Consider the following 27,802-nt stretch of genomic DNA (forward strand, 5'->3'; position numbering starts at 1 on the left):
TCTTGGGCCTACGCGATTCTCTTGCCTCAGCCTCCCAAGCAGCTGGGATTACAGGCGCCCGCCACAATGCCCGGCTATTTTTTGGTTGCAGTTTGGCTGGGGCTGGGTTTGAACCCGCCACCCTCGGCATATGGGGCCGGCGCCCTACTCACTGAGCCACAGGCGATAGCATACTTCTTAAAAGTAAGAAGACTATATAATTTTCATCCAAACTGGGGCAATTTGAACAATGAAATGGAAGAGTTATTAATAGTTAGAGAGATACAACGTGTAAAATCGACTCTCTGGAACAAGCCAGAACTTAGGGTTTGTTGTACAGGTAGTCCCCGAGTCACAAACATCTGACTAATGTACGACTTGCACTTATGAATTGAGGTTATTATAGGTAATAATAAATGTACTGGTTCTGGGTTATATACAAATTCAACTTAAGAACAAACCTACAGAAGCTAAATTGTTGTAACCTGGGGACAGCCTATACTTTAAAAAAAAAAATCACTTTCAAATATCAAATTTCTCAACCTGGCTTTTGATAGGAAGTCAAATAACAGAGATTCTCTCTATTCTTAATTAGTATGTGAGTTTCTTGAGGGCAAAGAACTTCATATTATTATCATCTAACAAGTGTCTGCAAGGAATTGGATTCCCTTCTCCTTCCCCACACTTCCTGGTATAACATGTAAAATGGCACTTTTTAAGAAATATGGGGTTTATGATGGGAATGTTAGATGACTGCATATGGAATCACTAAGAAGACAAATGCTCGAAGAAGTGGTTCTTAATGAGAATTATTTTGGCAAAGTCTCGAGACTTTCTTTTTCTTTTTCTTTTTTAGATTGCTAGCACTGAAGTGCTACTGCTGACATCTAGTGGGTAGAGGCCAGAGATGCTGCTGAACGTCCCAGGATGCAAAGGATGGCCCCTCACAACAAAGAACTATCCAGACAACAACACTGCTGAGGTTGGGAAACTAGTCTCTAAGAGAAATGTCTAAGGCTGTCTTTCATAACAGACGATAGGATTAATGGATTAATCCCTTAAACTGTGTATAAGCCACTTACTTATGCAGCTCTAGTTTCCTTTGGAATAATAATTTGTCTGGGAATGTTCTGTTTACTTCCACATGTTTAACATGATTTCTTGTAACTAAGAACTTATCTAGAGCATCCTAAGAGATTTTTTTAAGCAATTCACTTGCTTACATAGTTTTGAATGTGAAGAGATATACTTATAAAAATCACAAATACATCAATGCATTCACCACATATCCAATTACAAATATAAATATTTGTTAAAAAACACCCCAAAACACATGCACTTACTTGCTTCTTTTCACCATAAATCCTTTTTCACATGTTATCATGTTTTCAGTAGTCTCCTCCCCCAATTTCTTCCAGCTTGGTCAGCTTTCCTGATCCTATATTTATTTATTTAGACAGAGTCTCACTATGTTGCCCTGGGTATAGTGTTGTGGCATCACAGCTCACAGCAACCTCAAATTCTTGGGCTTTAAGTGATTCTCTTGCCTCAGCCTCCCGAGTAGCTGGGGCTACAGGCACCTGCCACAATGCCTGGCTATTTTTTGGTTGCAGATACATTGTAGTTTAGCAGGCCCAGGTTGAGCTAGAACCCACCAGCTTTTGGTATATGTGGCCAGTGCCCTACTTCACTGAGCTACAGGTGCTAAGCCCTGATCCTTTTTTTTTTGTAATCCACTTTATTCAACACTTTTTTTTTTTTTAAATGAGCTCAAATAGTATTTTGAGAAAAACCACGGGGCACTAATATTATTGCAGGAATCTAGGCCCAGTGGAGAAAAAGAGTCACCTGAACACCAGAGATAGACGAGGAAAGGGTTTTATTTTAGCCGGTGGAACCATGGCAGACTAGAATCCAAAATGGTCTGTACCTGTTCTTTTATTGGACTCACAAGTAGACAGACAAAGGCATTACCATATTAGTTTTCTTTGGAGGTGTCAAATCATGTGCAGGGTTTACAGAAGCAGAAGCGAGCAGCAAGCGTTAGTTTCAAGGACCTAGGAAGCTAAGGACCTAGGAAGCTAAGTTTTACAAATTATTATTTTTTTTTAAAGGTAGTACTTTTTTTTTTTTTATTGTTGGGGATTCATTGAGGGTACAATAAGCCTGGTTACACTCATTGCAATTGTTAGGTAAAGTCCCTCTTGCAATCATGTCTTGCCCCCATAAAGTGTGACACACACCAAGGCCCCACTCCCCTCCCTCCGTCCCTCTTTCTGCTTCCCCCCACATAACCTTAATTGTCATTAATTGTCCTCATATCAAAATTGAGTACCTAGGATTCATGCTTCTCCATTCTGGTGATGCTTTACTAAGAATAATGTCTTCCACTTCCATCCAGGTTAATACGAAGGATGTAAAGTCTCCATTTTTTTTAATGGCTGAATAGTATTCCATGGTATACATATACCACAGCTTGTTAATCCATTCCTGGGTTGGTGGACATTTAGGCTGTTTCCACATTTTGACGATTGTAAATTGAGCTGCAATAAACAGTCTAGTACAAGTGTCCTTATGATAAAAGGATCAAAGAAAGCATAGGAAAAACACTGGAAGATATTGGCCTGGGGAAAGACTTCATGAAGAAGACTGCCATGGCAATTGCAACAACAACAAAAATAAACAAATGGGACTTCATTAAACTGAAAAGCTTCTGTACAGCTAAGGAGACAATAACCAAAGCAAAGAGACAACCTACACAATGGGAAAGGATATTTGCATATTTTCAATCAGACAAAAGCTTGATAACTAGAATCTACAGAGAACTCAAATTAATCCACATGAAAAAAGCCAACAATCCCATATATCAATGGGCAAGAGACATGAATAGAACCTTCTCTAAAGATGACAGACGAATGGCTAACAAACACATGAAAAAATGTTCATCATCTCTTATATATTAGAGAAATGCAAATCAAAACAACCCTGAGATATCATCTAACCCCAGTGAGAATGGCCCACATCACAAACTCTCAAAACTGCAGATGCTGGCATGGATGTGGAGAGAAGGGAACACTTTTACACTGCTGGTGGGACTGCAAGCTAGTACAACCTTTCTGGAAGGAAGTATGGAGAAATCTCAAAGCACTCAAGCTAGACCTCCCATTTGATCCTGCAATCCCATTACTGGGCATCTACCCAGAAGTTTTACACATTCTTAAAGGCTGGAGTGTCCTTGGGCTTCTCTGTTAAGCCTTTGTTTTTTTTTAGATTTTACTTTTCCTGGGTATCTACCCTCAAGATCACTATTTATATTTAATAGAAGCAATCACTTAAGACTTTCTCTTTGCACGGTGCTACATATCTATAGTCTTTTTTTCTTTTGTTTTTAATTTCACTAGTGGTAGTTAAGGGTTAAGATTTTGACGTTAGTTGAGTCTGTGTTCAAGTTTTAGCTTTATCATTTGGTAGGCCTTTGAACAGGAAAAATGACTTGCTTTATTCTGAGATTCTTCCTAGATCATTAGATCAGAAATAAAGATAGAACCTACCATAGTACTTTCTTTTCTTAAATAGACTATAATTTTTAGAAACAGTTTTAGGTTCACAGCAAAACTGAGCAGAAAGTACACTTTCTGCATAACCCACCCTGACACCTGCATAGCTTCCCTCATTATTATTAATAATGCCTTCCACCAGAGGGGTGTATTTGTCACAAATGATGAACCTACACTGACATGTCATGACCACCCAAAGACCATAGTTTACTTTAGGATTCACTCTTGGTAATATATAATTTATGGGTTTGGACAAAGGTATAACATATATCCAGTATTGTACTGGATATAATATTCAGAATACTTTTGCCACCTTAAAAATCCCTTGTGCTCTGCCTTTTCATCCCTTTCTTCCCCACCAACCCTTGGAACCACTAATTGTTTTTACTTCTCCCACAGTTTTGCCCTTTCCAGAATGCATATAGTTAGAATCACACAGCATGCAGCTTTTCGGACAGATTCTTTCATTTAGTAATAGGCATTTAAGGATCCCGCATGTCTTTTCATGGCTTGGCAGCTCATTTGTTTTCAATGCTGTGAGTAATATCTCATTGTATGAGTGTAACTAGGTATGATATATCTAGTCATTCATCTACTGAAGGACATCATGGTATGTATATTTGCTGCTATAAACATCGTCATACAGGTATTTGCATGGACATACATTTTTTAATCCTTTAGATAAAACTATGGAGCTATGATTGCTGGATCTTATGCGTGGAGGTTAAAGTCACTCTATATTGGATGCTAATCTACAGTGTTGATTTCTGATTAAACCCAGTCCAGGATTGCCTCTAAGATTTTTACTTTATTTTACTGTTCCTTGTGTAAACAAAGACAACTTTGATATTAGCATAAAAACATACTCGCCACTAATCCTGCACTTAGACAAATCTTATGCTGTAACACACACATTATCCTTGCCTTTACCTGAGGAGTCAACTTTAATCATCTTGCACATTCCTTTGGAAGCACGGGCACCCTTTCTCTGGGTCTGGGAGGTAACAGTGTGGAGAGCTGTCTGTCTTGGTGCTGCCCAAGACCATGCTTCTGTATGTTCCCCAGTAAATCTACCATTTTGTTGCCTTTCACTGATCAACTAGATTTATGCACCTCATTCTTTGGTTTTTCCACTTCTAGAGCTTTAGGGAGTCACTTTTCATCGCACAGCCCTTTCACAAAACAAGAGTGATGAGCATGTTCCATTTTGTTAATAAACCACTAAACTAACTTTCAAAATGTTTGTACCATTTTGTACTTCCATCAGGAATGAATCAGAATTCCTATTGATGTACACCTTTGCCAACATCTGTTGTGAGTCTGGACTTGGTCATTCTAATAAATGTGAAGTGGTATCTCATTGTTTATATTTTGCATTTCCCTTATGATATATGCCAAGGAACATCTTTTCATATACTTATTTACCATTTACCTATATGTGTATTCTTTGGTGAGGCATATATTAAAGCCTTTGTAGCCTACTTGTTAATCAGATCATTTGCTTTATTATCATTGAGTTTTAAAAATTCTTTGTATACTTAAAATATAGTCCTTTACCAGACATATCTTTTACTAATACGTTCTCCTAGTCTGTGGCTTGTCTTCCCATTCTCTTGATAGTGTCTTTTAGAAAGCAGAAGTTTCAAATTTTAATGAAGTACTATTTACAAATTGTTCCTTTCATGTTTTGTGGCTTGATGTTGTATCTAAAAAGTCATTACCACACCCAAAGTCACATAGGTTTTTTCCTATTTTATTTTCTAGAAATTTTATATTTTATAGTTTTGCATTTTACATTTAGGTCTATAATTCAAGTTAAGTTTTGTAAAAAATGTAGAGTCTGTGACTAGATTCATTTTTTTGAGTGTAGATGTCCAGTTGTTCCAGGATTATTTGCTGGAAAGACTCTATTCCATTTGTTACTTTGTCAAAGTTCAGTTGCCTGTATTTATGTGGGTGTGTTTCTGAGTTCTCTTTTCTATTCCATGGGTCTACTTGTCTATTATTTCACCAATACAACCTGTCTTGATTATTGGAGCTTTATGTTATAGAAAATATGAAACTCAGGTGGGGTCAGTACTCCAATTTTGTTCTCTTTAAATGTCTTACTGCCTTTTTAGAATCTTTTGCTCTTTATATAAACTTTAGCATTAATTTGTTAGTATCCATAAAATAACTTCCTGAGATTCTGAACAGGATTTTAAAAAATCTACAGATAAATTAGGGAAGATCTGGTATTTTAACAATATTGAATTTTCTCATCCAAAAACATGTAATGTCTACCTTCCCATCTATTTATTCCTTCTTGATTTCATTTATCAGAGTTTTATAGTCTTCCTCATATGGATTTTGTACATATTTTATTAGATTTAAACATAAGTATTTCATTTTGGAGGGGATGCTAATGTAAATACCATTGTGTTTTATTTTTTTATTTTTTTTTTTAATACCATTGTGTTTTTAACATCAAATGCTACTTGTTCATTGCTGGTATATAGGGAAGTGATTGACTTTTTTATATCAATCTTATTTATATTATCTTCTTACGTGTATTTTTTTTTTTTTTTAATTTATCCTGCTTGGTGCTCTCTGAGCTTCCTTGATTTGTGGTTTAGTGTCTGACATTATAAAAAAAAAATCTGTCATTATTAATCAAGTATTTCTTCCATTAATCCCATTATGTATAGTCTATACCTTTTGTAGTTGTCCTACAGTCCCTGGACAACCCCCACCAGTCTTGCTTCTCTTTCTGTTTTGTTTTTCAAATTTTCTATTGATTAAATTCAGAGATTCTTTCCTCCGTGGTGTCCAGTCTACTAATAAGGGCCTTGAACTTGTTCTTTATTTCTATGGCAGTACTTTTCAACTCTACCATTTATTTCTTGATTATTTTTTGGAATTTCAATTCTTCTTATATTGTCAACTTCTTGCATGTTGTCTACCTTAAACATTTGAAACTTTACCATCACTGCTTTAAACTTCTGGTCTGACAGTTCCAACATCCTTGCCACATTTCAATTTTGTTTTGATGCTGTTCCTGTCTCTTCAAACTATGCTTTTTGCTTCTTAGTATAGTTTATGATTTTTTCTTAATAGCCTTAATAGTACTTGGTTTAAGCAACTGCATAAATAGCTCTTTAAGCAGGGTGTGGAAAGAGGGAAAAATGGGTGTGGTGAGCCTGTACCTCTGAACTAGAAACTTCACCAGTGCTTCTCAGTATTATTACCCTTTCTTGGGTAGGACAAGATGGCTAGAGTAGGCTACAGTTGGCGCTTGTCCTTCTCTCACATGGAAAGTTACGGTTGGCTATTTCCTTGTCCCAGGGTGGTTAGGCTCTTATAAAACCCTAGCAGCTTAGGCTCTGATTAAATACTTTCTCCTGAGGGTAGACCTTGTTCATAATGGTTAGTTTTCCCCTCCCCTTGTTGACATCATAGGAGGATTTTTCTCCAACAATCTCTAGAACTAGGTTGAGCTCATGAAGGTAAAACTCATGAAACTGTGAGAACCCCCGTATGACTGTTTCTCTTTGTAGTTTTTAATCCTCAAAGTTGTCTACAATGAGCCTTTAATAATTTGTCAATTACAGTTCAAGGTTTCCTACCCTAACACTGGTTCCTGTGGAGGTTTCTGCTCATAGATTTTGCTTCCTGTATGTTGTGATTCTCTGTTATTTACCTTTCTGCCTTTTAACTTCAGGGTCAACAATTTGCCCCATGACCTTATTTCCTTTACAGATTTAAGGAGAGTTGTTTCTTTATTAGTTTTCACTTGTTAAGACTGATTGGTGATTTCTAAGTTTTAATATGCTAGACTGGAAAATATCTACCACAAAATATTTTTGTAAAAAGTCAATGAGAGGGAAGCACCTGTGGCTCAAAGGAGTAGGGTGCCAGCCCCATATGCCGGAGGTGGCAGGTTCAAGCCCAGCCCCGGCCAAAAACTGAAAAAAAAAAAAAAAAAAGTCAATGAGGTAATGTTGTGATGTCCTTAGCATAATATCTATTGCATCATAAATATTCAATAAACAAACTAATATTCTATTAGGTTATATACTAATAAGTATGTTAAGAAACATTTACTGTGGTTATTATTAAAGACAAACCTGGAAAGACAAAGTCAGAGGAAAGGATAAATAATCTTCTTTCTGGATTTTTATTGTTTATTTTTTGGCAGAGGATAATACATTTCTAGTTTAATTAAAACCATAGCTTTTGAAAATAATGCTTATGCTTGTGTTTTTGACATTAAATGGAAGACATGAAATGAGTTATGCACTAAAAGTTTACACTAATTAAGGCCAATAGAAAGGAAGATCAGTTTGGGGTATTAAAAACTTTTTTTTAAAACTCAGAAATAAAATGACTATTATAATCATGCCTATTCTCATTTGTTTATGCAAAACTAGGAGTCTTCCTTTTAGTAAGTAAAAGTATTTGTAAGAATCATACCAACTGTTTTACTATTAGTAGTATATACACAGGAATTAAATAATAAAAAGTAGCATTATATACTTAGCATTTACTATGTACAAACACTGTGTTAAGAGCTTTATGTATATTACCTAATGTAATCCTTCCTAAACCTTATACCCATTTTTTTGAGATAGAGTCTCACTATGTCACCCTCGGTAGAGTGCCATGGTGTCACAGCTCACAGCAACCTCAAACTCCTGGGCTTAAGCAATTCTCTTGCCTCAGCCTCCCAAGTAGCTGAGACTACAGGTGCCGGCCAGAATGCCCGGCTATTTTTTTTGGTTGTAGATGTCATTGTTGTTTGGCAGGCCTGGGCTGGGTTTGAACCCGCCAGCTCCGGTGTATGTGGCTGGCACCCCAGCTGCTGAACCACAGGCGCCGAGCCAAAACCTTTATCTATTTTATAGGGGAGGAGGAGACAGATTACTGCTAGTTCAATTGCTTTAAGTAATAAAGCAACTGGAAATTGAATGAATAATGGGTACAAAAAATAATAATGCTTTTTAGCTTTGATATACCTTAATTTTATCTGTAAATCTTTTCCAGGAAATCCATTTAGTTTCTTTTTTACATATATTTTAATGTCTTTATTGATATCTATTTATAGTTTTATAGATATGTTTCTACTTTTAAAGTTTTAAAATATTATGGGGGTTACGAATGTTTTTGGTTACATGGATGGCTTTTGTAATTCTTGAGTCAGGGTTATAAGTGTGACTGTCACCTAGATCCATTTCATTTTTTTAACCACCAAATTTTATCCTTTGTTTTAATTTACAGCCAACTCAAAATACCAGAGTAATTCAAGTTTCATTTAATATTTTAGTTAGTGACTCTTTGATTCATGTTGATGGTTTATTTTTTCACAGTGTTAGAATACATATTACTATTAGTTAGAATACATATTACTATTAGAAAGTTTACCTTTCTGCCTTCAACAATATGTCATTAATTATTAGCTTAGGTATCCTATGATGTTACAACTTTCTAAGACTAATCCTATTCAATAGCTTTTTGAATTTCAGATTTTTAATTTTAATTAGTTATATAATTGTAGTTGTCCTAAGCTGTATATCTAAATATTTCAAAATTAAAACTATTCTCTTTACTTATAATTCCCATTTGTACTGTTGTCTCACTTTTTAATTTTATTTTGATGTATGAATTGGCACTTTTTTTTTTTTTTTTGAGACAGAGTCTCACTTTGTTGCCCTTGGTAGGGTGCCGTGGCATCACAGCTCACAGCAACCTCAAACTCTTGGGCTCAAGTGCTTCTCTTGCCTCAGCCTCCCAAGTATCTGGGACTACAGGTGTCGCCACAACGCCTGCCCATTTTTAGAGATGAGGACTCACTCTTGCTCATGCTGGTTTGGATTTCCTGAGCTCAGGTGATCCACCCACTTCAGACTCCCAAGACTCCCAGAGTTCTAGGATTACAGGGATAAGCCACCATGCTCAACCTGAATTAGCACATTTCAAACTTAATAAACCTAAAGGAGAAATTTCTCTGGAGGTATATGACAGCAAACTATCTATACTTGAGAGGAAGAATGAACTGGAATAAAAATGATGGAGTTTTGGCTTCAATATAAGACATTATTATTATTAGACATTTTCACAAAATGGGAGAAAAGTAGAAGGCAAATTATTTAGTAATTAATCTCAATTCATTACCCATTTCCTCTGTTTTTTTTTTTTTTATGAAGATAATGAGTACTGACCTTGGACTCATCTAACTGAAGCTTCATTAGAGACTTTCTGACATAATCCAGAAAGGAAGAACATTTGGAATAAATTTTACCAACATGCTGATCACTGCAAAACAAAATGAAATATTCAAAAAATTTTTTTCAATTTAAATTATACATGGTTTTCAATTCATTCATGAAATATTTTAAAAAATCTTCCGTTTATACAGCATAAAATCCAGATTTATAAAAATGTACTAATACTCTTTTTCATATCATAAAGCATTCAGGATCTGCTTGAGAATTCTTATAACATACAGCAATGTAATGAAATATTATGAACACAATATGAGAACGAAGTTTTAAAATTATAGTACTAAAAAGCCTCATTTTAAAAAGAAATGATACACATCTTTCAAAAGTTTCCATCGTATTATAAAACATATTTTTACTGGTTCAATATTATAGTGCACATTTTACTGCAACAAGTCTGATGTGGTCTCATTCATGCTCTGAAGATTTTCAATATAGTTTAACCAAAGTATCATAAGATGGTTTTGAGCTTAAACAAAGTAGTACTAAATAACTACATCTCACAATTTTGGTTGCAATTTAGGTATAATGTAAAAGTCAAAGGGATAAAAAAAGTTAACATCTGTAAGTTATCCAAAACAATAAGTAAAGCCTCATTTACTCTTGGCAGTATAAATATTGACCCATCTGATTAATTGGATATGATGTGTTATCATTTCTTCCTCAAAAATATATCCCATATTCTTTCAGCTGCATTTCAAGATGGCCACCTCGATTCTACTTTTCATTATCTCATGCTTTGATTATTGCAATTATTTCCTAATTAAGACCTCTAACTAAAGTTTCTCTCTTTCATTTCTACCTACATGTTATTTTATAGGAGGAACATTTTTTATTTTGTTACTTTTCTGCTTGAAAAATCTTTCAATACCTTTCCCCATGTCTTGGGATAAGCTTAGAGATCTCTTCTTTTTCTTTCTTTTTTTTGGTCATGGCTGGGTTTGAACCCACCACCTCCGTTATATGGGGCTGGTGCCCTACTCCTTTGAGCCACAGGCACCATCCTTGGGATAAGCTTAGAACTCCTTAGTTAAGCCATCAGGGCTCATTGTAACCATATTTGCCTAACCTCATGGCTCACTACATTCTAGAATTTATTGTTTTTCCTTATTCATTGTTTCAAACTGTCCTCCACATTCTGCCTTGGTCAATTTGCTCACACCGTCAACTCTTAATGAATTATGAGGTTCCCTACTCTCTAACTTAGTTGAACCTGAGTCATCCTTTATGACAAAATGCAAATTTACATGTTCTTTTTGGTAACATGACTAACAATATCTTTTCTAATTTTTAATATATATAACCATTATCCCTCTATATTTTATCACTGCCATGAATTAATAGTCACTGAATGGATATAGGTTCCAAGAAGTAGAAACTATATTTTTATAGGTTTCTATGCCATTCTCAGATCCTACCCATTCTTACATTTCTATGTAAAAAACATCATACAACAGATACATACATCTTACATGTTACAGAATACTGAATTAATTCTGTAGACAGAAAATGCTGTGCTATTTAATACTAACTTACTGCTCCTCACCTCAAAAAGGATTTAATCTTTTTTTTTAATCCAAAGGAACAAGCAATTAAGTCTTTCCCATGATCTGCTGTTTTGCTTTTCATTCTATACTATCTATTGCTGCCCTATGGAGTAGCTCCTGAGAAAAGGTATGAAATAGGTCAGTCTGTGGCTTCCAGGTCTATCACTTATGAGCTCCTTGTTTATAAAAATGGGCCATCAATAGTATTTACTTTGCAGAGTCACTGTGAGGATTAAATTAGATAACACATAGCAAGTTCTCATAACCGATTAATGATGCAAGCTGCTGCTGTCATTACTGTTGTTTTTATCATTAATGAATTGTAGTCTAAAGTTTTGTCCATAGAGTTACGAGAACCAGAGTAAGTAAGCTGAAGAGAGAATATAGTGTGAGTGTAGGCTGTATTAATTTGTTTCTGGGTTTTGTATTTTAAGTTATTTGAAAACAAGAGAAACATTTTCAATTTTAATTTGCCCTCCTTTCTTTTCATTTTCAGAATACATTACTTTTTACTGTTGTAAAAGCTCAAGATAGTGAGTTAAATAGCAATTTGCTACATTTGAATCCTTTGTTAGTCTGTACTCTTTCAGACTTGTTTTTAGCAATAATCATTAGAAGAAAAATATCACTCATAACTAGAAAGGTGATAATTTTATCATATTACTTCTCCTGTTTAAATTTTTGAAGAGCTTGCCATGAATCTTAGGACTAACAAACAATCCTTAACAGGGTACCATCTGGTTCTCTTTAGACTTTGTTTTACAATGCTGCCTCCTCAGCAACAAAGGCATTCTTTCAGTTTCTTGAACACATCCTGCTGTTAGCTACAATCACTGTTCTTGAGCAACACTGGCATTCTTTCAGTTTCTTGAACACATCCTGCTCTTAGCTACAGTAACTGTTCTTGAGCAACACTGGCATTCTTTCAGTTCCTTGAACACATCCTGCTCTTTGATATAATAACTGTTCTTTAGTAACACTGGCATTCTTTCAGTTTCTTGAACTCATCCTTCTGTTAGCTACAATCACTGTTTCTCAGCAACACCAGTATTCTTTCAATTTCTTGAACACATTATGCTTTTATCCACAAACACTATTCTTAGAATACCCCACTTTCAGTCCTTTTGCTTTCAGAGCCCCTACATCCCTCTTTCCGATCCTATCTCAAGTATTACTTTCTTAGAGAAGACTTTAGATGAAATTGGGCTCTTCACAAAGAGAACTTTTCCTTCACATACCCCCTCTTCTTTATTTCTCTGATTGTCTGTCTCTCCCTTGATAAGCCAGAGAACAAAAGGGGGGTCAACCCAAATAGGAAGAGAAAATTAGAATTTTTATTCCTATTTTATCTATTTTTAAAGTTTACTTTAAAACATGTACAATCCTTTTGCATGGATGCTAAAAAACGTTTATCAACAGCAATGTGAAATGTAGAAGTATGTTTGACAGCACTACTCTAAGCCTCTGAAGAAGTTTCCATCCCTTTTGCTCATGATTATATCCCCAGAACTTAGCACAGCACCTTACACAGCAGAATCGAAAGAAATAAAGAATTAAACAAATCATGCGTCAGCTTGAAGAAACACATCTAGCTATACTATAAGAGAAAAATGCATTTATACAATAAATTGGTCTATTTATTGCAATCAAGTAGATTATAAAAATAAGTATAATTAAAATATACAGAGAACTACTAAATGAATATATCAGAAAAAGTATAAAGTAAAAGTAAACAATACAAATAATAACAGCTAATATTTATTTCGTATTTATTCTGTGATAGTGAGTCCTAAATCCTTTGCTGCATTTACTCATTTAATCTTCATAACAACCCCCGTGTGGTAAATCCTGTTATTATCCGCATTTTAAAGATTTTAAAGTAAAAGAATGGTTACGTAAAGTGCCTAACATCTGATTTCAGAGTCTGGGTTGTTAAGCAGTGATTACCTCAAGTGTTGTACTTGAATAGGATTCACACCCAATATTGTTAAACTGCAAATAAAAGTAGGCAGATTCTATGACATGCTACCAGAGTGTGTATATACACACTTTTCTCATAGAAAAGCTACACAGACCCTTCTGCTATGCTTAAGGAAAAGGAGTTTCAGTGCTTCAGTGCAACAATAGGATGCTAACAATTCTAACAATTAAAAATATTACATGAGGGGATGGACATGTTGTAGGATAGTGGTTCTCAACCTTCCTAATGCCACGACAATTTAATACAATTCCTCATGTTGTGGTGACCCCCAACCATAAAGTTATTTTCGTTGCTACTTCATAACAGTAATTTTGTTTCTGTTATGAATTGTAATGTAAATATCTGATATGCAGGATGGTCTTAGGTGACCCCTTTGAAAGGGTTGTTCAAACCCGAAAGGGGTCATGACCCACAGGTTGAGAACCACTGTTGTAGGGGGTATTTGTTCTTTCCAAGACATTTATTACTAGATTACTGACTAAACTTCCCAGCAGTCAGGACCGGTCAGAAGTATGTGCTTTCTTTCCAAATGGCACTGATATTAATTCGTTCATTTATTCATTCATTTTAAAAACACTCATTGAAACAGCTTCCTTGCAACTGGGCATGGTGAGTCTGGGGAGAGAAGACTCCAGGCATCTCTGGCTGGTGGGATCTGCCCAGAAACATCCTTCTGGGGACAAAGGAAGTCAGCATGAGACTTCTGGAGCCCATGAGGACAAAAGCAGTGCAGAACTGCAACTGCAAGTGTTTGCGTGTGTTCATTAGGTCTAATCCTACCAGCAGCAGTAAGAACAGCAGCAGTGAGACTGCAAACTGAAAAGGCCTTACCTGTGAGCTGTTTTGTTTTTTTTGGACTTGGCACTCAGTTGGGAGTGCCAAGTCCAAACTACCTTGGGAGAACTTGGGCAAGAGTGCAGAACGATGTTTCTGGGCAGATCCCAGAAGGAAAAGAATCCTTTTATCGTAAGAAAACTTGCACTAGACTGATTATTGCAGTTCAATTTACAATAGCCAAAATGTGGAAACAGCCTAAATGCCCACCAACCCAGGAATGGATTAACAAGCTGTGGTTTATGTATACCAGGAAATAGTATTCAACCATTAAAAAAAATGGGAGACTTTGGGCGGCGCCTGTGGCTCAGTGAGTAGGGCGCCGGCCCCATATGCCGAGGGTGGCGGGTTCGGACCCAGCCCTGGCCAAACTGCAACAAAAAAATAGCCGGGCGTTGTGGCGGGCGCCTGTAGTCCCAGCTGCTCGGGAGGCTGAGGCAAGAGAATCGTGTAAGCCCAAGAGTTGGAGGTTGCTGTGAGCCGTGTGACGCCACGGCACTCTACCCGAGGGCGGTACAGTGAGACTCTGTCTCTACAAAAAAAAAAAAAAAAAAAAAAAAAAAAATGGAGACTTTATAGCCTTTGTATTAACCTGGATGGAAGTGGAAGACATTATTCTTAGTAAAGCATCACAAGAAAGGAGAAGTACGCATTCTATATACTCAATTTTAATATGAGGTCGATTAATGACAATTAAGGACACGGTGGGGGTGGGGGTGGGGGAAAGGGAAAGCCAAGAGAGAAAGGAGAAGAAGGAGGGAGGGGTGGGGGAAGGAAGAGCAGAGAGAGGGAAGGAGAGAGTGGGGTGGGGTCTTGGTGTGCCCCACACCTTTTGGGGGCAAGACACGATTGTAAGAGGGTCTTTACCTAACAAATGCAATCAGTGTAACCTGGTTTCTTGTACCCTCAATGAAGCGCCAATAATAAATTAAAAAAATAATAATAAATAAATAAAAACACTCATTGAAATGGTCTATATACACAATAGTATAGTGGCTGTCAGAGGTTTTGAATTCAGGACTGAAATGGGCTTGAATCCCCACTCTAACACTTATTAAATATGTAAACCTCGCTTCCTCTCTGAGAATCAACGGAATAGTATTTTTAAATTTATTTCATCAGGCTAAAGATAATAAAATACCCTATATACAATGCTTGCCTCAGCATCTGAAAAACACTCAGTAAATGATGTTTATTTTCTTGTTATTGTACTGGGTTCTAGGCATAAAATTATCCTCAGTTTATAAATAAAGATCTTGCACAGTTCACTAAAAAAGATGGAAGAAAAAATGTATAGTATGACATAGAAATAAGCACATGATGGTGGAGCAATCTGAACACTGCAGAGGAAAACACAAAGTAAAAGGTGCTTAAACTACCTGCAGTTGACCAGAGAAGCATTTTCTGAGGAAGAACTAAGTTTCAAAAGTCTCAGTTTCTAGTTGTACTATGAAAAGCTATATTAATAAAATAAATGAATATTCATGTACTAAAATTAAGCTGGTATGTAAAACTTAAAAATAAGTTATAATATTTTGCCTTTAAATTGTGCTCCTTAGGAACTCCAAGGAGGTACTTCAAGGGTTACAATTTTCTAGAAAATGTGAACAAATAACTGTGTAAGAAATAAGTTCTTTTCGAGAATCAATTTACTTTTATCAATGTAAGACTGTATTTGAAAACAGAGTACTGTTGCTAACGACATGTCAAAAAATTAGTTTTGTTACTTTTATAAGATTGGAATGAGAGGTACCAATAATTTCATTTGGGTTTAAGAAAAGAAATAATCTTTAGAAAAAAGTCATTTTTAATATTATTGAAAAATTAATACATTACTAAGTATAATGAATCAGACATTTAGAACTTTTAGAAATTAAAGGTTTTTTACTTTTACAGGATGTTTTACAAAGTAACCTCTGCAAAGAATTTATGATACAGAATGTAATCTGTTCTTTTTTAGTTCAAGCAAAGGCAAATATTTCATTCACCAGCGTTTTGAAGGGTCTACAGTTTTAAAAATAAGTACTGCAATTTTTTTAGTTAACAAACAGGAGGATAAGAGGGAGGTTGAAGAATCTCTGAGCTTTCTATATGGAAAGTAAAAGGGCAGAAGAGGATTATTCACAAATAATCAGGGAGTATTTTTTCAGTATTATCCATCCTTCTTCGTGAAAGACAATTGATATGCTTTAGAATTTCACAAGAGTGACATTTATATGGCATACAGTCTTCTTAGTTGTCTTATTACCACAACAGTCTGAAATATTAACTGTCAGTTTCATTTTTTTCATACATACCACAATAGATTTAGAGTTCACCTTTGAGAGTTTTATGACATCATACATTCACCGTTTGGCATCTTAATTTTTGTTGAAGTATGTAAAAATAAAAATCTTTCTGTTCATTAGCTAATGTAATTTATGGAATTCATATACAGTAATTGATACACTATACAATGGTGTTTCTGCAATGACAGACCACATATATAATGGTGGTCCCATAAGATTATACTATATTTTTACTGTACCTTTTATCTGTTTAAATATAAAAATGCTTATCACTGTGTTATAATTCCCCACAGTATTCACGAAAATAACATGTTCCAGAGTTCTGCAGCCCAACATCAAAGGCTATTCCCTGCAGCCTGCATGTGCAGCAAGCTACGCCATCTAGGTTTGTGTAAACACACTCTGTGATGTTCACTCAGTGACAAAACTGTATAACCACACATTTCTCAGAACGTATTCCTGTCACTTGTCACTAAGCAATGCATGATTGCAATTGTTTTCTGTCAGAAAATGCATTAAGTCAGGGATCTGAATGCCACCTCTTTCTATCTCTTATATCCAAATTCTTATTCACTGGGTCTTCACTCTCATCATAGGAAAACACTCAAGGTTCTCTCTTTGAAAATATAATAAAACAAAAAACTCCCAAATAAAACCTTAATATGATCCCATATCCTAAAGCTATTTACTTTATGATGGATGTCACAAGACCAAAAGATAGAGAAGAATTGAATCCTATAAGCGTTTATGTGAATTCAATAATATTTACTTGGTATGCTGTTAAAAGTATTATAAAATATATATTTACATATGTACTTTATACTATATACAGGCAAACAACAAGTACTTAAATATTTTACACATTTATATTTCTACCTTGGGTTATATATCTAAATGCATGTATACTTTGTAGAAAATTTATAAAGTTTTAAGTGATAAATTTTGTAATACATGACTCCTCTCTGTTGCCATGTTATAGTATGGACTTCCTCTATGAATTCTCTTACTCATTAGACTGTGAGTCCTTTGGTTACTGTGCTCAGAAAGCATGTACACCATACTAAACAGTGGATGTTAATGTTGGTGTCAGACTGCTGGACTAGATCACACTGCTTGCTACCTTCCTAAGAAAGGTAATGGTGTTAATTCTTCTGATTCTCCAGGAAAGTCTCCATTGACCTGTAATAGTTTTCAATGGGTACAATTTTATCAGTCTGTTATGAATGAGCTCTGTGACTGCAGTCCATGGATTATTTAATAAATTATCTGTGAGGCCTACGACAGTGCCTAGGAACAGAGATGGCAACGCTTGACACAAATTAGATTGTCCAATAAGCATGACAATGACAGCAGGGTAAGAGAATCAGATCACAATCCAAAGTCTGATCTCTTTGGCACTAAGAACTCTTTCTCTGTGTAGGCTTCAGGAATGCTCTAATTTTAACCAAGAATATTTTCATTGAAATATTGTTATACTAGAAAAAACACTTGGACTACACGTCAGAAGATCAAAATTCCAGGCTCTTTAAACAAATCATCTCTGGAGCCCTAGTTTCCTCAGTGAGAAAACTTGAGGTGAAACAGAAGTCACACCTACTTCACAGGGTAACGTAAAGATGGAGGATATTAACAAACTATTAACTGCTATAGAAATGTTAGGGGAGATATATTTATTTTGGGAATGTCAGTGTGTTGGTACTTTATTTTCTGAATGAGTACCTTGAATTGTTGAAAGTTTTGGTTCTATTACTTGTACAAGAGGTTTTAGTTAACTGTACAAGTAGTGGCCACTTATCATAGAAGGCAGTAGGCTAAGTGCACTGATTTAAAGCAGTGGTCTTCATACAGGTATGTATTAGAGGTTTACAAAGACTTCCAGAAAGGTATGCAGTCGGCTATGGTTTTAAAGAAATCAACTTTCAGATCCTCTAGTTCCTTATATCCACTTTCCTAAAACTCAAAAGTCTAGGACATTGCCTGGTTGTCTAGATTTTGTTTTCCACATATCCTTCTCTTGTTTTATTTATTTTTCATTGATATTTTTGAGACAGAGTCTCACTTTGCCACCCTTGGTAGAGTGCCAAGATGTTACAGCTCACAGCAACCTCAAGTGATTCTCCTGCCTCAGCCTCCCAAGTAGCTGGGACTGCAGGCACCCATCACAATGCCTGGCTATTTTTTAGAGGCAAGGTCTCGCTGTGGCTCAGGCTGGTCTCAAACTTGTGACCTCAGGCAATTCGCCTTGGCCTCTCTCTCCCAGAGTGCTAGCATTACAGGCATCCTTTCCCTGTTTGAAGTTGACAAAGGTAAGGCATACTTGTCACTCATATTTCTAGGTTGCCTTGTTATGAGGAATAAAGTCCTTAGAAGCATCAAAAAGACAGAATAATTCTTTTACAAAAGGCATTATAAAGACCACTCCCAACCATTTAAATAGGAGATACATTTTAGTAAAGTTTTACCCTTTGTATTTAATAATTTAAATAAAAACTTACCATTTATTTATGTTGTCTCCATGTACAAGTATTTCTTTTTAACACTTAGAGCCTTATAGACACAGAATATTTTGTCATTAAATGCTTATGATAGAAAGACAAAAAAGAGAGCAAAGACCATTTACCAAAAATGAAAAGATGTTATACTAATGTGCCCAGGATTTAAAGCATGCCTGAGCTTACAATAGCAGATGGAAAATATTAGCATTTAAAAAAATAATAATGTTTCAGAAGAATTCCCCATCGTAGTTTACAGCTAACTGTAAACAGTATTTGTGATATTAAAGAAACTATATAAAGAACCTTGTTTTGTTATTATCATCTCCTTTGGAGTAATAGGCAAATAATCACTTACGTTCCAAATGAGATCCTAGGAGGAGTTAAATAACTCTTACTGTGAATTTGTGTGTGTGTGTGTTTTTCCAATTGGGTTCCACAAAATACTTAAGTGTTACAGAAAATTAAGGGTGAAGGTATAGTTTGGTGAAGAAAGATTGCATGAAGAAATAAGTATTGATTTCAATAAAGTTAAACAGATTTCTTTTAATAACAACACTCACTATGTTCCAGGACTTGTTTTAAATACTTTATAGACACTAAATTTGTTTCCAAAATACCCCTTTGAGGAAGGTACTATTATTAATCCCAGTTTACAGTGGGCAAAACTGAAGTATAAAGATGTCAAATGATGTACTCAAAACCTGTGTACTGTTGTTATGCAGTGGAAATAACTAGGATTAGATAGGCAACACAACTCCTGCACTCTTTATGGTGACACTCCGCTGTCTTTCACCAAACTATTGGGAGTCTTTAAAATATGAATGTGCCCTGGGAATCTTAGTAAGGAGGATATTGCAAGAAGCATTCACTTTATTAAGAAATTCTTTTCTCCCCAGTATTTTTACAAAACCATTGCTCTTTAGAACAATAATCTAGAGAACACTGTAGAATAAACAAAATTTAATTTCTCCTCTTTTAAAAGTTTTCTAAAATATTCTGGAGCCAGGTTACTTAGTTGCATCACTAATAGTAAACAAAACAAACCAAGAAAAAAAATCACGTGAATTGGGGCATGACCAACCCACATAAGTAAAACATATAGTATACTAGATAGTAAAAACTGATTAAAAGCTGGTAATATGGTATAGAAAGCAGATATGAGACGTCAAAAGGGGAGTGACGGTGAATGGTGGATAAACCCAGAAATGGTAATTTTGAATAAGGACCTGAAGAGAGAGAGTGAGGTAGCTAAGAGAATATTTGTGGAGGAACATTGTAGGAAGAGAATAAAGCATTTGCAAAGGCCCTAAGCATAAGTGTTTCTGGCATTTTCAAGGACGTAAAGAAATTAATGTGTTAGCAGTAGACATAAACAAAAGGAAGAAGAGTAGAAATGAGGTCAGGGAGGAAGAGGATCCATATCACATAGGCTTTATAGATTACAGGAAAAATATTAGCTTTACTTCTAAGAACCTTGAGCTTCTGCTCACTTAAAAATGTTTATGGAAACACTCCGGCTATTGCAAAGTAGAAGCAAAAGACAATAATAAATTATTACAATTATAAAAATTATTACCAAGATGGTGGTGGCTTGAACCAGGGTGGTGGACCTCAGGATGGTGAAAAGTACTAAAAATTTAGATATATTCTGAGGGGCGAGATTATAAAATTGTGAGAGGACTAGATCTAGGCAGTAAAAGAAGGAAAAGACTCAAGAATGTCTTCAGGAATTCTGGCCTGAGCAACTGGAAGAATAAAGTTGCCATTAGCTAAACTATAGATGTAGAGTTCATCAGCATGTAGGCAGTATTTAAAGCCATAAGTGGAATGAAATCACTCAAGTAGTAAATATAGACAGAAAAAAGCACTTCAACAACTAGAGATTTGAAAGAAAAAGAGAAATCAGCAAAATAAGCTTATAAAAGTTATCTTCCAGAAAAAGGTACCTTGTGAGGCTCTTTCCCAAGAATGTCAAAGAAAAAATGTATTTCAATAAAAAGTGGTAAACTGGGTACAATACTGATGGCAGGCAAAGTAAAATAAGGATTTTTAGAATTTGTGCTCATAAGCATGATAAATTATTTCATTTGATAAAACTTAAAACCATCAAGGAGCTTACAAGGTAGTATAGAAGTAGAAACACAATCACAACACACACATCAGGTCCAATGACAGCAGTGAATCACAGGCTGGGTCTCGCTGGAGAAGCGAAGAAGGCAGCAAGGAGAAATGACAGCTATCACGGAGTTGCATTCTAAGACGGGTTTTAAAGAATCACCCAGGATTTTACATGCCAGAGGCTCTGGGAGGAAAGGATGGCAGAATGTGGAGACCAGGGGTTAGAAGGAAGCATAAAAGGTACAAAAATAGTTGCACAGAAAATGATGATAATCTGGTGTGCTGGGACAGTGCGCATGGGCAGCTGCTCAGGGTGCAGAGGAGGGAGAATGAGGTGATGACTAGGCTGGAATAGATATTAATAACAGATTTGAAATGGCCCTAGAAGCTGTAATAGGAATATTTCAGTTTGGGGGTATAAAGAAGAAGGATTCATAAACTTTGGGAAGTTAGAAAAGTGACATGACCGTTTTGGAAAGTTAAATGGTGGGAAGTTAAGAACAGATTTAAAAGGGCCCCTCTGTCAGAATAAAGCATGGTCAGCATGCTAAAAAGGAGTTAGTATTCTTTCTCTTAATAAAAGTGAATGCACTAGATCTAATTAAAATTCTACTCAAGGGATTTCACCAACACTCACACATTTTTTCAAAAATACAATGTAAATGCACTTTTTACTTGGGCATGGTTCACTTTCCAAAGATTTTTGTAGATTTTAGATAAAGGTGAAGCATATGTACACCAAGTAAATGAAAACAAGCACGTGCAGGACAGAAGGTACCAAAACTCAGTTTCTCTATCGTCACAAAACATTTATAAAACTGTTTCATAGATGCCTTTTATATGCTAATACATATTGAAAGAATTAAAAGGTCAACAACATAAATTTTGCTGACAAAGGAGAACCAAAAAAACTTCTATTTACTTTCCAATTTAAAGATCTAGGTTTTCTAATTGGAATTCACCCACATATTATGTACTGAATGATTTGCTTTTATTTTATAAGACATTTTTTAAGATGTAGGCTTTTACTTTCCTATTTGACTACAACAAAATCAAAATTAAACTAGGTAACTCATAATTATGGGTAGCGAAAGATTACATATTTCTGTGTAGCTGTATACAATTCCCATTATGAAAGAGAATAATAAAGTGAATAAAATGTACAATATTTTCTCTGGGTCTCTTTCCAAGTGTTTTAAAGGAGATTTTCATCCCATAAAATTCCTTCTTTAGCACTTTATTCCCCTAGCAAATTTCCAGATAAGGACTTATAAGGACTAATTATAAAATAAATAATTTTTAATAAACTGTTGAGTTTTAACATGAACAAGCAATTTCTGTTATACACTTGTAATTAACAGAGTAAATACGTAATATTTAAGTCCATGAAAAAGGTTTACGTCTAGTCTTAGGCTATATAAACAAAGAAAGTTTCAGAATAATGTTTCAGGCACTCTGAAATAGTTATCTATTTATTTTAGATAACAAGAAAAATAAACTCAACAAAATACATAGAAGTATTAAGTGAGCTTGTTTTCTGTCTTAAGTGCCCTTGCTGGCTAATGATTCCAATCAAATTAACCTAGACTTACCATCCAATACAAATAATCGTGCAAATCAACTCAATTAAATATATCCCTAAGAAAATTTGTCAACAAAAATAAGGATGAGATAGTAAAAACAACTCTGGACTATAAATTTAATCCTAGTCCTGGTTCTTTCAGGATATGTCACTTTAGACAAGCTTAGAACCACTATGATCTTAATTCTTCTTATCACTATAATGAGGTGACTGTACTAGGTACCAGGAATATGGCTTGTGGCCCAACAGAGACTGAGATGTAGCCTGAAAAGAAGATTAAAATTTTATTGGTACTGAACCCAAACAAGAATTTACAAAGTATGTATAAGGTATAAAGAATGTCAATAAAATAAACTCTTGTACCCGCGACCAAACATGACATACAATACTCCCACAGTCCGCTGACTTCCCCAGGCACCCCTCTTCTTCCCTCTCTCCTCACTCTGGTCTAATCCACTGTCCCTCCTTCCACAGGAAACTGATACTGAATCTTGCTGTTTACTACTGTTCTTACTTTTTGTTGATTATCTACTAGGTGTTTATACTTCTAAATATTTTATTATTAGGTTTTGCTGATTTCTGAGTTATATAAATGGAACCACCCTATAAGAATTTTCTTGAAACTTCCTTCAGTTAAAATTATATTCACAAAATTTGACCACCTTGTAGTTAGAATTCACATATTTTCATTATGATTTCATTTTACAAATCCTGGTGACTAATTTTTGCTGTTTATTGACCACTTGAAAATTCTCTTAGTGAAGTGACTAATCAAGTCTATTGGATATTTTTCTTTTACATTCGTTAATTTTTCTCAAAGATTAGTAGAATTCTTTACATCTGGATAGTAATCTGTTGTCAGTTGTAGGTTTTGACATTAGTTTCTGTCAACGGTAACTTTTTTTCACTCTTCAGACTTTTAAGGCATCTTCAAAACAGAATTTCTTTATATTAATGTGTATGAATTTTTAATCTTTTAAGATTTGCATATTTATATTTAACATACAAAAATTCTTCTCCTATCCCAAGATCATAAAGATATTCTTTAATACCATCTCCTAAAAGTACTACTGTATTGTGTTTTATCATTAAGTTTTTAATCCACTATGAATTGATTTTGTGTTTGATATAAAACAGGGATCCAATTTAATTTTTTTCTATCTGTGGTGAGGAATCCACATTCTAATCCCCAGAACTGGTGAATATGTTATTGTACTTGACAAGGAGGAATTAAAATTTGATGAAATGAAAAAAAAATTAAAAGCAGATGAAATGAAATCTACTTATCTACTGACTTTAAAATAAAATGCATCCAGAATTATCTATGTGGATCTAATGTAATTACATTTAAAATAGAAGAGAGACACAGAAAAAGAAGAGTCAGAGAGAGATGTTACACTATTGAAGTTGGAGAAAGGGGCTGTGAGCCAAAAGCACACAGAGTGCCTCCAGAAGCTGTCAAAAGCAGGCAGATGGATTATTCCCTACACGCAGCCCTGCTGACATCTTGATTTTACTCAAGGAAACCTGTTATTGGACTTCTGACCCCCAGAACACCAGACAATTAATTTGTGCTGTTTTACACCACTAAGTTCATGATAATTTGCTGTAGTAGCAAAGAAAACTAATACATTATATAAATAACTACTACCCAGCACAATTTAATAATCTTTCCAACGATTAACAAAGATATGCCAAAAAGCTTTGGTTTTGCACTCTCTACTTCGTTCCCAGGCAGATTTGGCAATTGTCTAAATCACAGTAACTCAGAAATAACCACTGGTATCTAATGAAACAAGACTCCCAAACTTGTTTTGTTTATTTCGTCTTTAGCTCTTCCGTATAAATTTTGAAATATCTTACCCATTCTATACACAGACATACACACATGATATCATTTTGGGGTGTTCATTAGATGCACTGAATTGCAATGATCTAGCAGTCACTTTGCGGACAGATAATATTTTTAACATAGTCTCTATATCCATAAACATGCTATATCTGTCCATTTATTTAGGAGTCCTTTACTGGTTTTTATATTTTATTTTCTTCATGAAAATATTTTTTTAACTGATACATAATGATTGTACATTTTCCTATATGCACACGATGTATAAGAATGAAATCAAGGTGGTTAGGATCCTCATCACTTACCACTTCTGTATATTAAGAATATTCCAGATCTTCTCTTATAGCTATTGTGAAATACCCAGTAAATTATTAACTATTGTCACTCTACTGTGCTATTGAACACTAGAATTTATTTTATCTAACTGTATTTCTGCACCCATTAAATGACTTCTCTCTTTCTTTCCACTCCCCTACCTCTGGCAGTCTATGATAACCACCATTCTGTTCTATATGTCCAGGAGATCAAAATTTTTTTTGACTTCCACAGGTGAGTAAGAATATGTCATTCTTGCCTTTCTGTGCACCTGGCTGATATCACTTAACATAAATGTCCTCTAGTTCAATCCTTTTTGCTGTAAATGATGAAATTTCATCATTTTTTGTGGCTGAATAGTATTCCTTTGGGTATATGTAGGTCACTATTAAAGTTATGAGACAGACAGTGCTATGGTCCATTATTTCACTTCTAAGAAAGACAGTTGACAGCATCCTTTCTGATTCCCCTGTGCAAGTTTCAATTTCACTTGTTTCTGCCTACATCGATTTTACATGTCTTAACTTTTTTTTTTTTTATTTTTTATTAAACCTTAGCTGTGTGCATTAGTATGATCGTGGGGCACCATACACTTGGTTCATAGATCGTTTGACACATTTTCATCACATTAGTTAACATAGCTTTTGTAGCATTTTCTTAGTTATTTTGCTAAGACCTTTACATTCCACATTTACTAGGATTCACATATACCCTTGTAAGATGCACCGCAGGTGTAATCCGAAGGGGCACAGTCCCCTGCACCCTTGTAAGGGGTCTCATTTGTGCTCCTGGAGGTACAAGGTTCTGAGAAGGAACATTTCCAGTACTTGGGCTAGATGTGAGTTTAGGGGATATTCTCCCCCAGCTTGCAGAAGCGGCTTTGCTGAAAAATGCAGGCAGTTATGCCTTAAAGGAAAGAATGTGCCGGAGGGCCCCTCCAAGCTGGAGACAGATCATCTGCCTGGGCCAATGGACCATTGCACTTAATTCCCTACCTCTATTTACACAATAACTTTCAGTTAGTCATACAGGGAAGTGGGCAAACAGAACAGACAACCCAGTGCCTTTGTGGTTTATCCCCATTGTTGTTTAATTCCAAACAGGACTTTCTTTAGAAAGGTGTGTGTGTACCTTGCTGCATTAACACTGATAAGGAATCTTTACCTTTTGTCTTCTTTATTCTTGGATTATTTTTATCTGATAAGTTTGGATATATAAGAAAGTCAATAAAGACAGGTAATTGCTGATGTGCCTGAGCCAGCACCAGCCTTCCCTTTTAAAATCATTCATTTCGTCTGCAATGCTGCCTCTGTGTCATCGACCAACAAGCCCAGTGGACAGCAACACAAAACTTTCATAATGACACATGTACATGTCACATTTACTTTATCTACTAATCCACTGATAGACACGTATGTCGATTCCATACCTTGGTTACCGTGTTCCAAACGTGAGAATGCACATATTAATTTCCTTAATTTTGGCTATATACCTAGCAATAGGACTGCTGGATCATCTGGTAGTTCTATTTATACTTGTGTTTTCTAGAGACAGCGTCTTGCTGTGTCACAGGCTGAAGTGTGGTAGCAGGATTATAGGTCACTGCAGCCTCAAACTCCTTGGTTGAAGTGATACTCTTGCCTCAGCTTCCCCAGTATCCGGGACGATGAGTTTGCACCACTGTGTCTACTAAGTTTTACTTAGCTGTATTTTTATACAGACAGGGTCATGCCACATTGCTCAGGCTGATCTTGAACTTCTGGCCTCAAGCAATACACCTGTCTCTGCCTCACAAAGTATTGGTATTATAGTGCAAGCCACCATACCCAGCCTATGGAGTGTTTTTGAGAACTCTCCGTACTGTTCTGTACAAATTTACATTCCCATTAAGAGTGTGTAAGATTCTCTCCTCCTCAACACTTACGTTTTGTCTTTTTTTTTTTTTTTTGCGCAGTTTTTGGCCCAAGCTGGGTTTGAACCCGCTACCTCCAGCATATGGGGCCGGTGCCCTACTCCTTTGAGCCACAGGCGCTGCCCTATGTTTTGTCTTTTTAATGATTGCTATTTTAAATGGGGTTACATGATATTTCATTGTGGTTTTGATTTGTATTTCCCTGATGATTACTGATGTTGAGTGTATTTTAATATGGGTGTTTGTATGTCATCTATTGAGAAATATCTACTCAGATAACTTGCCCATTTCTTAAATATGTTATTTTTTTTTACCGTTTGGGGATTCCTTATGTTTTATTAATCTTTTGTTGGATAGTTTGCAAATATTTTGTGTAGTTTGTCTATTCATTCTGTTGACGCTTTCATTCTCGATGTAATCCCATCTGTCTAGCTTTTGCTTCTGTTATCAATGCTCTAGAAGTGTTTCCTAAAAAGTTCTTGTCTAGGCCAATGTCCTGAAGTCTTTCCCCAAAGTTTTCTTCTAGTATTTTCATAGCCAAGCCTTATACTTAACCTTGATATATTATGATATGATTTTGAGGGTTTTTTTTTTTTGGCTATTGTAAATGGAAATGTGTTCTTGACTTCATTTTCTGACTGTTCACTATTGCCTTGTATAAATGTTACCAATTTTTATGTGTTGACTCTGTATCATACAACTTCACTAAATTTGGCAGTTCTAAAAGTTTTCTGGCATAGTCTTTAGGTTTTGCTAAATAGAAGATCATGTCACCTGTACACAGGATAATTTAACTTCTCCCTTTCCAATCTGGATGTCTGTTATTTTTTTCCCTTTCTTAATTGTACTGGCCAGCACTTCAGTACTATTTTGAATAAAAGTAAGATTCCTTGTCTTGTTTCAAATCTTAGAGAAAAGGCTTTTATCCTGCTCAGTACATATTACGATGCTAGCTGTGGGTTTGTAATATACAGCTTCCGTTGTTTTCAGGTATGTTCCTTGTATATTGAGTTTGTTGAGTTTTTATCATGAAGAGATGTTGAATTTTGTTGAATGCTTTCACAGGATCCATTGAAATGATCACATGA

The 27,802-nt window shown here is 35.4% G+C and overlaps 1 protein-coding gene across 4 annotated transcripts in view; it reads right to left on the minus strand.

Annotated features, from left to right (window-relative positions):
* Positions 1 to 27,802, minus strand: part of METTL25 (methyltransferase like 25) — a 93,425-nt gene that overhangs the window by 10,270 nt on the left and 55,353 nt on the right. For 3 of the 4 annotated variants that reach the window (XM_053584856.1, XM_053584855.1, XM_053584858.1), the window contains exon 9: positions 9,734 to 9,827. The exons of the other annotated variant lie outside the window; for it this stretch is intronic. In XM_053584856.1, the coding sequence (XP_053440831.1) occupies positions 9,734 to 9,827 (94 nt within the window). The remainder of the gene's footprint in view (positions 1 to 9,733; positions 9,828 to 27,802) is intronic. 4 annotated transcript variants of the gene reach the window in all.

The sequence above is a fragment of the Nycticebus coucang genome, chromosome 3, assembly GCF_027406575.1.
Source record: "Nycticebus coucang isolate mNycCou1 chromosome 3, mNycCou1.pri, whole genome shotgun sequence".
NCBI classification, from domain to species: domain Eukaryota; kingdom Metazoa; phylum Chordata; class Mammalia; order Primates; family Lorisidae; genus Nycticebus; species Nycticebus coucang.